The sequence below is a fragment of the Gracilinanus agilis genome, chromosome 5 (assembly GCF_016433145.1).
Source record: "Gracilinanus agilis isolate LMUSP501 chromosome 5, AgileGrace, whole genome shotgun sequence".
Taxonomy (NCBI): Eukaryota; Metazoa; Chordata; class Mammalia; order Didelphimorphia; family Didelphidae; genus Gracilinanus; species Gracilinanus agilis.
In genome coordinates this window covers 13,382,302-13,396,405 of record NC_058134.1, presented here as the reverse complement: position 1 = coordinate 13,396,405, position 14,104 = coordinate 13,382,302, and the positions used below count along the sequence as shown (strand labels likewise).

The 14,104-nt window shown below is 46.1% G+C and overlaps 1 protein-coding gene across 1 annotated transcript in view; it reads right to left on the bottom strand.

The window, feature by feature from the left end:
• Window positions 1–14,104, bottom strand: part of DNAH11 (dynein axonemal heavy chain 11) — a 306,168-nt gene that overhangs the window by 89,970 nt on the left and 202,094 nt on the right. Inside the window, exon 49 of the mRNA XM_044678853.1 lies at window positions 3,899–4,060. Within this exon, the coding sequence (XP_044534788.1) occupies window positions 3,899–4,060 (162 nt within the window). The remainder of the gene's footprint in view (window positions 1–3,898; window positions 4,061–14,104) is intronic.

The window sequence follows — 14,104 nt, the reverse complement described above, 5'->3', positions numbered from 1 at the left end:
CTCTCTCTCTCTCTCTCTCTCTCTCTCTCTCTCTCTCTCTCTCCCTTTCTCTCTCTCTCTCTCCCTTTCTCTCTCTCTCTCTCTCTCCCTTTCTCTCTCTCTCTCTCTCTCTCTCTCTCTCTCTCTCTCTCTCTCTCTGTCTGTCTCTTTTTTCCTCTCAGTCACTCTCTTCACAGCTTCCCTTCCCTTCTCTCTCCTCTCTATTCCCCCCCCCCCCCTTTTTAGAAAGTGTAAATAACTTAAAAGATAGTAACAATCATTGGCGTCTTTATATTCTTTAAGATCAAAAAGTGCTTCCCAGAAACATGGAATGTGAGAATCAGGAGGGATCATGGCCACAGCCCTGTCACCCATACGTGAAAGGATTTCTGCCCCTATGGGAGACAAAGGATCATTTTGCTTCTGCTGGAAGACCTTCCTGGAGGGGGCACTCCCATGAGGCAGCACATTCTGCTGCAGGACAGCCTCCATTCTAAACCTAAGGATGGGGTCTGCCCCCTGAGGCCAAACAGAGAAAGGGTAATCCCTTCCCCAAATGAAAGTCCTTCAAACATTCAATGACACCCACCAAGGGCAGCCCAAAGTCGTCTCTTCTCTAGGCTGAAAATGCCCAATTCTTCCAGAGCAATACTTTTTGGGGAAGGATGAGGGAAATGAGGCTGAGAGGGTGTGCCTTCCTCTGGGGTCACACAGCTAGTGAGTGCCAAAGCAAGGACTAGAACCCAAGTCTTCCCAAACCTTCCAAGTGGCAGGTTCCCTTGAAGTCTACTCTTCCACCCTCTTCCCAATTCCTGGAACCAAGGGGATGGATTGGTTGACTGCTCGGCTGCTTGGAACTCACGGCTCCATCTTTTCTCTTTGCAACCCCAGGCAGTCCATGAATCCCCCTCATTTCCCCATCCTTGTTGTCATCTACCTACTTCCAGAGTTAGGAATTGGACAGTGACTTGGGCCCCGGCTCATGGTTTTCTTTGGACCTCTTCTGCTTTCATCATTAGACACACTCCTATTCAAGGTTGTCACCCCTCTAACATCTCCACTGTCCAATTCTCCACTCTTCAACTCTACCCAATATTCCCCACCCCATTCTAGCCATCAATCTACATTGTCTTTTGGTGCCTAACACCCACCGTTTGAAAAAAAAAATGGTGCCTCTTCCAAAATCAGGAACTTTGAGATTCTTTATTGTGATCAAGACCTCCTCATCTCGGCACCTCTCTCTTATCTACCTCCTCCACTAGACCTGCTCTTTGCCTTCCATCCTGATTTCTTGATCCCTTGCAATTCTGCTGTTGAATCTCCCCTGCTTTCTGACATGTCATCTCCATGGCTAGCCTTGACTTCCACCATCTGCCACTGGCCATTATCCTGGAAGCTCTTGCCTTCCGGATTTCACATCATTCCTAATCTGTGAACCCCCCCCACCCCCACCCCTTCACGTGTCTGATTGGTGGGTTCATCTTCCCAGGCTGATGAACAACATTGATGAAAACAAAAAATGGAACTCTCAGCTAGACTCAGTTTGTACATTTACAAACAGAGGCAGTTGGACCTATAACCTTGCTGGTGAGGCCTTGGCACCTCGGGAGCTGCCTCATTCCCTCTCTTCTCAGCCCCCAGGACATTTTTTGCATGTCCCAGCACTCTGTCCAGCAGCCCAAAGCAAGCACGTTCTCCCTCAACTCTTTCCAGTAACCCAAGGGCCCACAGACAGCTTGATTGTGCCCTCTGGGCACTTGAACAGGGAAAAGGTTCATCAACCCTGACCTATAAGATGGCCCCTTGATATCTTATATCTCGCCCAACTCTAAAATGGTGCTCCTCTAATCCTTCTTCCCTGTGAATTTATGTTGTCTAACCTTGACCAAGCCCTCATCACGCCTGGCTGATCTAGTCACAGAATGATTGGCTCTTGGGCTAGCCCTGAAAGGAATCTTATCTCAGGGGGTTCCTCATTTTACAGGAAGGGACTGCCCCAGATTCCGTTTTACAGTGCTCTCCACAGCTCTTCTAAGCTTCTTCTTCTTGCTTCCATTTTCTTCCTTTACCTTTTTCTCCCATGCTTTCACTTGGTGACTGAGCTTGTGGTTTCACTGAGATGATGGAGGTCTTTCCACAGGAATGCCATCAGTCTCCCCCTTTTTACTCCTTAATACTTTTCATTTTTGCTACCACACTCTGCCCCCTTCCCCTTCAGTCTCAGAGGAGCAGCTCCTCCTTGCTAAAGCTAATCAGATTACTTGTACCCCTGGATCCCACTCTTTATTGCCACCTCAGGCTCTGCCACTTACTTTCTGTGGGACCTTAAACAAATGACCCCCCTCTCAGAGCCCCAACTTCCAGATCTGGGCTCCAGCACTCCTCCCTTCCTCATCATTGAGACAAACTCCAGCCCTATCCATGGCCTCTTTTCTGTCTGCCTAGGACCATGCCCAGTTTTTCACCCATCCCCTAAAGCTCTGCCTTTATTTACCCTTCTTTCCCCTCCAAAATATTTTCTCATCTCCCTAATCCCCTTCTCCGTCCTATACCTCAAAAACAAACCAACCAAAGCAGCACCATCCACAACAGTAAAAGCAGTCGGTGACCCAAGCCTGGATTCTTCCGGTACCCCCTCAGGCCTTGACGCTCTGGAGTCCTCTCCCACCTCCCAAGGTTTCCTTGACCTCCCCATCCTCAGAGACTTTGGCCTCCTGCTCTGTCCTGGTCTGCTCTGCCTCGCTAACATTTTGGACCTCCCCCTCCGCCTAGGCTCCTGGTCAAAGCCTTCCTCTCTCACCGATCCTGCTCTGTCTCTTTGGCAAACTCCTGGCCCTTGTCTTGGCTCTCGAAGGTGGCTCCCTTCTCTTGACACAAGACATCTTGGCGGAGCCATTCATGCCCATGTTTCCACCTTTCTTGCAGACAGAGGACTTCGCCCACTCTATGTCCTGAGCCTCAGATGGGCAGCTCCAACTGCCCAGGGCCATCTGTCACTGCGAGTCCTTCCAGGACCCAGATTCACCATGCCTCAGTTTCCCCACCTTTCTCTCAAAAGCTGATCTTCTCTGTGACTTCGCTATTTGTAAGGCATAAAGGACGCTCATGGAGGAGTCAGCCTCTACAGGACGGTGTGCTTCTCTCACCTCGGGCTGGTTCTGGACACGCCTCTCTCTCCTCTAAACCAGATGCTCTGCTGGGCCAGAGGGTCATGCCTTGGCTCAAGCCACGGCCTCCCCAGTGGCCTGCCACAGTCACAGCTTTATCCGTGTCCCTGAAACGGGAATTTGGCCCGGAACGCCTGCTCTGCCTGATGCTGTCCAGGGTGACATCCTCACAGAGGGAGGCCTCATCCACAGGAAGGGGCGGAAAGGAGGCCCCCCTTCCTCCCCTCCTTTCCTCGGATCAGGGTTCTCCCTGACTTAGTACCAAACGGGGGAGGATCACCCCCGGCCCCACCCAGCCGTGCCTGGGAAAAGTCCCTGCAGAGCCGTCAGCCCTGGAGAGCCTGGCTCGAAGCTTGCTGGCCCACCATTTTGTCTCTCTTTTGACTTGTGTTCTTCAAGAACTTGGGGACCCTGAGGAATCCGGGGGGCCCTGGGCGCTGGGCTCCGGCCCTCCATCTTGGCAGCGGATGGGTAGGATGAAGGGGCTGCCTTTCCCCCTCCGGGATCAGCGGCTCAACTCTGCTCCGGGCCTGGCTCTGAGGCTTCGTGAGGAGCCCCTGAACACGGCAGTTCTGATCACCGTGAAAGTACAAACGTATTGGGAGGAAATCCTCGTGGGGGGGGGTAGGCGGCTGAGCCCCCCCCAGAGGGATCTGTCCGTGCAGGATTGTGAGCGGTGTGTGTGTGTGTGTGTGTGTGTGTGTGCGTGTGCACGTACACACACGCCTGTCTGGGCAGCTCCTTCGGCTCACCTCGATTCCTGGGGTTTCTTCGATGAACCTCCCGCTCACGGACAGCAGGGCTTCCTGGGGCCACGCGTGGAACCAGTCAATCGCCGAACAGTTGACCAAAGCTGGGAACTTTCGAGCTCGCCCTCTCAGAGTGTGACCGACGGGAGAGAAGCACAAAACGACCTGCAGAGAGATGGGAGATGGGGAGACCCTCAGGGGAGGAGGCTGGGAGGCCCCGAAAGGACCTTTCCATTCAGTTGGCAGAAAGGAGGAAGGGCTGGGCCGTGGCAAGAAGCCGCCCAAGGGGTCCTCCATAATGAAATGCCGCTTCATCAAACGAAGATGACTTCCATTAAGGAACCCACGGGAACGGCCGTGCTTTTACCCAGAAATGGCTTTTTTATTTTTTTAAACCCTTATCTTCTGTCTGTGTATCGGTTCCAAGGCAGAAGAGGGGTAAGGGCTAGGCCACGGGGGTGCAGTGACTTGCCCAAGGTCACCCAGCTGGGAAGTGTCTGAGGCTAGATTTGAACCCAGGACCTCCAACTGCTCCCAAGATTTTGCCCTCAAATCTCTTCTCTTTTCCACATTTCTCAGGAGGGCTCCCATTTAGAGATGTTCCAACATCCAGAGGGCAATCACAACTGGGAATGGCCACCCAACAAGGAACCAATCAGGAAGTTGGGATCAAAATTCAGAGCAAGAAGGGACCTTCAGGAGGAACCTGTCATTTCAATAGGATTCCATTTAATTAAAAAAACAAAACGATTCCCTCTATGCTGAGGACACTGAACTTTCCCTCTTGCCTTGAAGTCCTGGGCTCTTAGTTGCAATTCTGCCTTTGCCCCTGACTACCTACGTGACTGTGGACCAGTCATTTCATCTCTCTCTCCCACTCAGTTTCTAATAATAACAAATATATTTTCAAATAAAATATAATCATTAATTTATAACAAATATAATGATGTAAAATAATAAATATAAGAGTTAGAAATGTGATAAATATGTAAATAAAACATAAGAGTTCAATTATATCAAAGGATCATGGCTGTAGAGGTGTGAGAGCCTTAGGAGTCACGCGGGTCCAACTCCCTCACTTTATAGATGAGGAAAAATGAGACTCATGGACTTGCCCACAGTCCCACAGGAAGTAGACAACAGAGATATGATTTGAATTCAGGGCTTCTGACTCAAGAACAAGTATTATTTCCAGTGGATCTTGGCTCTAGGGTGTCCCTTCCTGCCCTGTTTTGTGGCTATGATACGATGATCTGAGTGAGGTGCCAGGCAACTCTCTCATTTTATAGAAGAGGACACTGAAGCAATCTGCCCAAGGTCACTCGGTGGTGGGGTCGCTTGAGATTTGAACACAGGACCTCTGCTTCCAAATCTAGAACTTTTCCCAAACTTTGGAGTCAGGTTGAACACCCAGGCTGAGCCCCTCTGGGCCTTTTTCCTCTTGAGTGTTTCTAAAGTAATGAGGATTTCTGTTAAAACACTCCCCCAGGGGGCAGCTGGGTAGCTCAGTGGGTTGAGAGCCAAGCCTAGAGACAGGAGGTTCTAGGTTCAAATCTGGCCTCAGACACTTCCCAGCAGTGTGACCCTGAGCAAGTCACTTGACCCCCATTGCCTACCCTTACCACTCTTCTGCCTTGGGGCCAATACACAGTATTGACTCCAAAACTGAAGGTGAGGGTTTAAAAAAGAAAAGAAAAAAAAAACACTCCCCGCATTGGGACTGAATCTATCTAAATATATGGGCCCCTTTCTTCATATCATGAGTCGGGAAAAGGGGCCCCATTTTCTTCATTTGTTAAGAAAAAGGAGTGGTTGCAAAGCCTAAGGAATGGCTAAACAACTTGTGGTACCTAAAGGGAAGGGATTTTTCCTGCCACTCCAGAACTTGGCTCCGAAGCATGGCAAAGATTTCCCTAAATGGATGTGGCACAGAGGAACGAAACCAGAAGACAAGATACATGACCGCTTCACATAAGGATGAACAACAAAAAGAGAAACGGGAAGATGCTGGACAAGGACCAGGCTCAGCCACTACATCCTGGGGACTTTTCGGCTCACAAGATCCAGAGTTTTGACCAGCGGTATATGGGCATTGAGCGCAGAGCTAGGACTCGAACTAAGGTCCCATGATTCCACCTTCAGTGGGAAAGGGAGCAAACATTTATTAAGTGCCTTCTATGTATCAGGCCCATGACTAGGGTTAAGAATTGCATTTTAGGCAAAAGAACAAAAATTTCTGAACTTACAGGACATGCTATTTGCTACCTATGTGACTTTGGACAAGTCACTTATCTGTGCTTTAGTTTCCCCATGTGTAAAATGAGGGGTCTGGACTGGATGGATTCTGAGCCCTCTTCCTCTCCTGGTACTTCTGAATGGATGGACCACAACATCCAGCTTCATTTCTTCCATGAGCTAAGAGCTAGGTTGGAAGCGTTCTAATTGGATTCTAAGCTATTCAAGAGAAATAGTCTTGGTCTTTCAGTCTTTTTTTTTGAACTCTCACCTCCCATATCTTGGAATCTCTACTGTGTATTGGCTCCAAGGCAGAAGAGTGGTAAGGGCTAGGCAATGGGAGTCAAGTGATTTGCCTTGCCCAGGGTCGCACAGCTGGGAAGTGTCTAAGGCCAGATTTGAACCCAGGACCTCCCATCTTTAGTCCTGGCTCTCCATCCACTGAGCCACCCAGCTGCCCCCCAGGTCTTTCAGTCTTCATGGGAGCCCAGGCAGCTGCTCCACAGTCTTCCTCCTCAAACTCCAAACTGGAGTAGAGATAATCCGGGTAACAAGATGGATTCCCTGTTTATTATACGATGGGCATTGGGCAACAGGCTGGGGTACAAATACAAGCCAATACCTAAAGGAAACAGAAGACGGTAGACAGTGGTTGGAAAATAACTGGGAAGGAAGGAGGCTTGGCTCCAGGCAACTCAGAGCCCAGGGACTCAAGGGAGTCAGAGCCTGAGTGAATCTGGAGGGAGGGGTTTCCAGCTCTTCTCCAAACTCCATTTCCTGCTTTGAAATCTTTGCCCTGAAGTCGAACCCCTGGAACAGCCTTCCTCCTCCAGTGATGCTGGGATCCCACCGAAGGCCGCCTCCCTAGCCCAGCAGCAGCTGCCGTGGTAGCTGCACGGTCTGAGTGCGAGCCCTTCCCTGTCCTTCCCCCAGGAACCCAAGGATGACTCCAGAGAAGCCACAGAGGATGCTGTATAACTTCCAGAGGGACCAATCAAATGCACTTCGCCATATTTCTGGGCTAATGGAGGTTCAAATGCTACGGAGTCCCCTGAAGAAGCTTGTTGATGTTATGTTTGCTTCAATTTTTTAAAGAGACGGTTTCCTTTGCTCGTCTACACTGAGCTCTTGGCAAATGGAGCGGGCAGTGTAGCAGCTAGTTGGAATAAATGGAATCCTGTCCCCCCAAACAGCTCTTCTGACTCAGTATCAGGAATAATGGTGTGGTCCTGTGGCACTGCCTCCACATTCAAGGTGCAAGGAGCCTGGAGCTCTAGTTAAGATGGGGAACACGCTTGTGGTCATAAGAACACGGGATCTGAGCTCTCAGAGTCCCCGCGGCTTCGCAAACCTTATAGCACTCTATCAATGTTATTCATTATTACTGTCCTTGCTGTAGGTGCATCGAGCCCCCATTTTAAAGATAAAGAGACTGAGGTCCCAGGCGGCTCAAAGACTCACTTAAGATCATACAGATAATTAATGAAAGAGGTGGGACGGACGCTTAGGTTCTATGACTCCAAGTTCACCATTCCTATTTTTAAACCCTTACCATCTGCCTTAGAATCAATACTGTGCACAGGTTCCAAGGCAGAAGAGCAATAGGATTAGGCAATGGGGGTTAAGTGACTTGCCCAGGGTCACACAGCTAGGAAGTGTCTGAGGCCAGATTTGAACCCAGGACCTCCTGTCTCTGGGCCTGGCTCTCCATCCACTGAACCGTCCAGCTGCCCCCTATACAAAACCTTTTTAATTTGATATAATCAAAATCACTCATTTTACATTTTGCAATGTTCTCTGTCATTTGCTTGGTCTTAAATCCCTTCCTTTCCCACAGATCTGACAGGTACGCTAATCTATGTTCTCTGAATTTATTTATGATTTCGCTCTTTATATTTGAGTCAATCACCCATTCTGAATTTATCTTGGTGTAGTGTAGGGTGTGAGATGTTGTTCTAAACCTCATTTCCCCCAGACTGTTTTCCAATTCTCCCAGCAGTTTTTGTCAAATAGGGAGTTCTTGTCCCCAAAGCTGGGCTCTTTGAGTTTATCGAATACTGGCTTCCTGAGGTCATTTACCCCTAGCCTATTCCCTATTCCCTTGAGGATCATCACTTTTAACCATCACCCAACTTGTCCCTTGGCTCTGGCACCAAATGTTATGATTGAGAACTTAATGAGAAGCAGGCAGAGTGCTACACAAAGAAGATGGCGCATTTGCATGGCTGTCCACAGCTGTTAGCTCCCATCTGGTCTAGAAAAGAGCATTAGTCTGCTGTGCTGGGAATCAGTGGGGTTGGCATGTGAGGAAGTTGGTTCTTGAGTTCTTGTGCCATAGGCTAGAATGGGATGAGGACATGCAGAGGATAAAGAATCATGCCTGGTTTGAGGGTGAGACCAAGAGTAACAGAGCTTGAAGAAATAGGGGAAATGCCCATGAGTGTGGGAGGTGGATGTGCACCTTTCATTTCCAGGCAATTTGAGGGTGCCATTTGGGTCTTATGGTCCAGATCTCTGGAGAGTTGGTAGCTTCTTCCATCTTCTACCCTAGAAAGACCCCTCTTGTTTGAAGGTGTGGGGTGAATGAGAATGAAAGCAGAGGATGGAGGTAGAGCGTGAATTCTCATAGAATACCTAACATCTGAGGAAAGTCCAACAGATGTGAGATTCTGAAGAGCAGAGACCTGGATCTCCAGGGAGCACAGGATCCTAGCTTGGGAGCTAGAAGGGACCTTAGAGATTATTCAATCCTGCATCTCTTTACAAATGGAGAAAATGAGCCTCAGAGAAGCCAAGGGACTTCCTCAAAGTCACAGGGTCAAGTAGCAGAGCCAGGATGACATCTGGACCCAGGCCCTCCAGCTCTAAGTCCAATATAATCTTCTCTTCTCTTCTCTTTCTTTCCCTCTCCCTCTCCCTCTCCCTCTTCTCTTCTCTTCCTAAAGTCTGATGCTGTGACTGAGATATCCAAGCTACTGACAGTATTCACAAGGCTGGGAATGAATTGTTCAGTTGTTTTCAATCATGTCCAACTCTTGGTGACTCTAGTTGGGGTTTTCTTGGCAAAGACATTGGAGTCGTTTACCATTTCCTTCTCCAGCTCATTTTACAGGTGAGGAAACTGAGGCAAACAAGGTTAAGTGACTTGCCCAGGGTCACAAAGCTAGTAAATGTCTGAGAATGAGAAAGAGAAATATCCATTACCAGACCACCAGAGAGTATTTGTGGTATGGTGAGGGATTATAGGGGGCAGTGATAGCAGGAGGGAAACATTATTCTGCTCTAGAATCATTTGTTGATTCATTAATCATTTATTAAATACTGACTTGGGGCAAGACACAGGGGATACAGAGACAAAAAACCAAGAAGACCATTTCTGCCTTCAAGCAGCTTACTGTCTATTAGCATGCTTTCCATTTGCTAACACTGGGAGCATTGCTCTATATTGCTTTCCTTCCCTTCTGATTTTCCATCTCAGCCATTTCCTTGGTATCCCTCCTGGTGCTGCTTTCTCTGGAGCAGCAGACCTCCAGAGATCACTTGCTCCCTCCACCAAGGCACCACCACTCTCAGGCCATGCTCTACTGACCAGTGAGATGGGTGGCCAAGCGATTCTAGCTGGCTGGCCCCAGGTTCAAGACTATGCTTCAGATCCATGCCCACTTCCCTATCTGTATCCCCAGTGCCTAGCACAGTCCTTGGCACACAGTAAGTACTTTATAAATGCTTTTCCTTTATCCGTATGGACAATTCCAATTTAGAACACCTCTCCTAAAGAATGGGCCCAAAGGCCCATTCTTTACAGGGGAGATGGAAAGCAAAACAAGAAAGAAAATTAATGAACTGAAGGGACAGAAGAGAAGACTACTGAAACGATCAGGATAAAACAAGAGAAAAAAAATCACCTGCCAATAGAGCTACATTTTTTTTCAGAAAAGCAAATAACCCACATGTAAAAATGAGCCTTAAGCTAGATCCTCTGTACTTCCTATGGCTATAAATGCAGGGATGCCACAGACTTGCTTCTGGAATCTGTACCATAGAATTTTCTATTCCAGTCACCTTTTCCTGCCCACACAGGTATGCATTGTGACTCCTTTGTAATAAGCTCATTTTCATTGTGCGTCGGACTATATCCCAATGTCTTTGAGCTATGATCTCATCATAAGTATTTATTTCTTTGTGCCTCCCCAACAGGACTCACTCTATTTCACCGGGTAATGGAAATGTGAATTGCCAGAGCTATCCCATTTCTTTTCCAGTTGATCGAGTTTGTTTTTAGGCTGAAACAACACTTTCTTTCCTATTTGCCTCATAAAGCTTTTACCTGGAAGCCCTGGGTGCATTTATCCTCAAAGGCACTTAAGAGTCTTCAGGAATAAGATGTGACCTCAGCATGAGTAAGCCTGGATGGGTCTTGAGGGCTGGATGAGGAATATTCCTAAAGCTGAAGGCTTTATTCTCTTCTTGTTCACTCTTCTTAAATCTCCCTCCAGGTTTTCTTTAGACAGGCTTTCACCTACTCCACTGATGCTATTACCTTTCAGGTTCAAGTCCCCTCCATAGCTGCCTCGCCAAAACGGCTGGATGTAGTTGGGTCTTCAGAGTTAGATCCTTTCTGGAGACAGGCCACATTGAGGTCTCCTCAGGCATTTTCTTTCCTTCATGGACATTTGCTTCTTGCTACTCATCCCATGCATGGTTGGTAAAGGGTAATACTTTAGGTCATTCTTTTCCAGGGAAAATAAACCAGAAGAATAGAAACAAAGATTGGAATAATTCAAGCTAAAAACCTCTCTCCTTGGAATTTTCTAGATAATATAACATAAGGTGGGTTTGGGGCTTTTGCTGGCAGGCCCAGATGCAGCATGAGATAGTGGAAAAAAGGCCAGAGTCAGAGGATGTGGGTTCAAGTCCTGACTTTTATATGCTCCCTCTGTTGTCTTAGGCAAGTCACCTTTATGCCTCAGTTCCAAATATGAAAAATGAGGAGGTTGGACAAGACAGTCATAAAACGCCTTCCAGCTCTCAATCTTTGATCTTGCTAATTGCTCTAGTTCATGGGAAGGGCGTTAGGATGAATATAGCCTAACACTCTTACTTTACAGATGAGGAAACTGAGGTCCAGAGAAGTTGAGATTTTGGCAAGGTTGCTGAGAAGATAAGCAGCCAAGCTGGGGTTTGAGTTTGGAACGTATTTTCAGGGAGGGATTCAGATGACATTTAATCTGGGAACCATATTTTATATTTGAGGAAACAAACCTTGAAAGCAGGAAGAGATGGCCTAAGGACACATAAAGAATAGGTATCAATGCCAAGATTCGAACCCAGGTGATCATAGAATCAGAAAATTATAGAATCCAAATGGAAGAAGTTTAGAGACTCTCTGATACAACCTCCATCTAAACCAAAATTTTTTACACCATCCCCAATAAACAAGCACCAAACTTTCACTTGAAGGCTTCTGGGATTGAGGGAGGAGAAGAATCTAATTGGCTCCTGATACAATCTGTTCTATTTTGAATTGTTCCAACTGTTAGCAAGGTTTTCCTTATATCAAGGCAAAATTGGTCTTTACAGTCCCCTGTACAACTTTTTCCCATTGCCCCTGATAGTTCCCTTTAGGTCTGAACAGAATAAACATACTACCTTTGCCACATGAAGTCCTTCAGCTTTGATCATGACTTGCCTAAGCCAAGTCTCATCTTCTAACGACATGGTTCCTTCAACAGACCTTCCTTCAGCATGATCTCTGGGGACTTCATCATCCTGGTTGTCTTCTTCCAGATACTACTTACATGATCAATGCCCTTTTTAAAATGGAGCACCCAATCAGAGCATAATACTCTATAGAAACTCTGTCTAGGGTAAAGTACAATTGAATTATCTGATCTTCCCTCGACCCCAGGACATGGTATCTTTCAATGCCGTTCAAGATGGTATCAGTTACCTTGGCTGCCATATGATACGGTTGATTCATACTGAGCTTGCAGTCCACTGAAACCCTCTGATCTTTTCAGACAAACTGCCTTTGAACTACAATTTCCCCAGCTTCTATTTGTGAAGTTGATTTTTGACCGTAGAAGCAAGACATCACGTAGATTTTGATGCTTCAGGAGATCTATAATCTCACTCCTTCTAACAGGGAAGGTTCTAGTCCATCCATGCCTTCTCATCCTGGGTAATGCTTGCCCATGTCTTCCTGCTGAAGGTCTCCCTTTATATCTTCTGACATCACGTAGATGCCAAAGGATCATACCAGTTATGCATTGGTTATCCTTTGCTCTTAAATGACTGGCCATCCTCCTCACCTAGCCATAACTCCTCAGATGGCATCTCTAGGACATTTTTCCTATATAATTTTTCTTTTGTAATATGTTGCAGCCTGATCATGTCTGCCATATTCCTCTGTTGGCCTTTTGGGTGATCTATAACTCATTTTTCAGAGTGTGGTTGCCACAACTCATAGCGGAAAAATATTGGTATTACATAATTGTTTCAGTGAGAATCTTGGGGAGCTAGTACAAGACTTGTGTGATTTACCAAAGGCAATCCAGCTCACTCTTTCCCTCCTATTCACTGGGGCCAACTCATTGCCCTCCCAGGGTGTGTGCCTAAGTTAAATATGATGATGTATCAGGCTTATGGGTCATTAGACTGTGAGTCCTTTGCAGGTAGAGACTGTCTGTTGCCTTCTTTGTATCTTCATGACTTAGCCCAGTGCCTGGCACGTAGTAGGGGCTTAATAAATGCTTATTAGCTGACTACTAATCCAACTCCACAGCTTAGTGTTGACAACAGTTATATTTCAATCTCTTAGTTATTCTTCTGTGGAAGGTTATATTTTGAATGATTCTGAATTCCATGTGGGAGACCCCACAATAATCTAGGGCTTGATGTGGTTGGTTCAATGACATCTGCAAAAAGGAACAACTAGAAGAACTCAGAATCTCTAAGAAATCCCTCTTCCACTGGAGCTCTGTGATTAACATTCATCCTCCACCACTACTGCAAATACTATTGCTAAGAATATCTTCCTGTTTTATTCGTCACTTGGGATTGGACACTCACTGAACAAAGTTATCACTGGTTATCTTTTATGGAATTCTGCACACTTTTGACATAGGAATGGGAAGCCTTTATTGAAGGAGAGACTTTGAAACAGTGCTTTGCTCTACACTAAGTCAAAAGCCTTATTTTTGTAATAACCAATAAAAAGTAAGCCTGGTGGGATCTCGTATTCTCTATAGCTTATAGTCAACTGTATGACTGTGAAGATGTGGGGATCACCTTGTGAATATCATTTGCACGTGAATATTATATTATATCCTACTTTCATCCAGGATGCTCTTGATGTGTATGTAGATTTTTCTGATGAAAATTTTTGTAGAGCTGAGAAAGTTTGGCATCTGGATCAGTTATTGGTCATTTTTTTCTGGTAGTAATAAAGTTCAAGTTTTATCTTATTCCCTTTTTCTGATACTATGAGAATTGATTCTTCAATGCTCTTGCAATTGGGTTGTCTCCATCATAGAACTTTATTTTGTATTCTCAGTGTACACTTTAGTTCCTTCTTAGCTTTGATTTTTTATTGTCATTTCTACATCCCCATGAAGCACATTGAAGATCATGATGCTTATGATCAATTTTGGTGAATTCATTATCACTGATGGAAAAATAATTTATTAGAGAAGTCTTTTCTCTTAAATATTTTCTATTTTTGCATATTATTTCTCTAAGTTGCCTTAGTTTCTTCCTCAAATCCTCTTCGTGGGATTTTAGTTGGATTTCTTAGTAGACTTTCTTTAAATTTGTTTTGTCCTCCATTGCTTCTTACTGTTTGATGAGCCAATTCTACTCAATTTTCCATATTTCTTTGTGAGTTTTTTTTCATTTTTGTAAGTGTATATATATATACCCAAATAAACAAATGAAAAATTCTATGCTTTCTTTTGCATTCCTCCTCCAACAGTT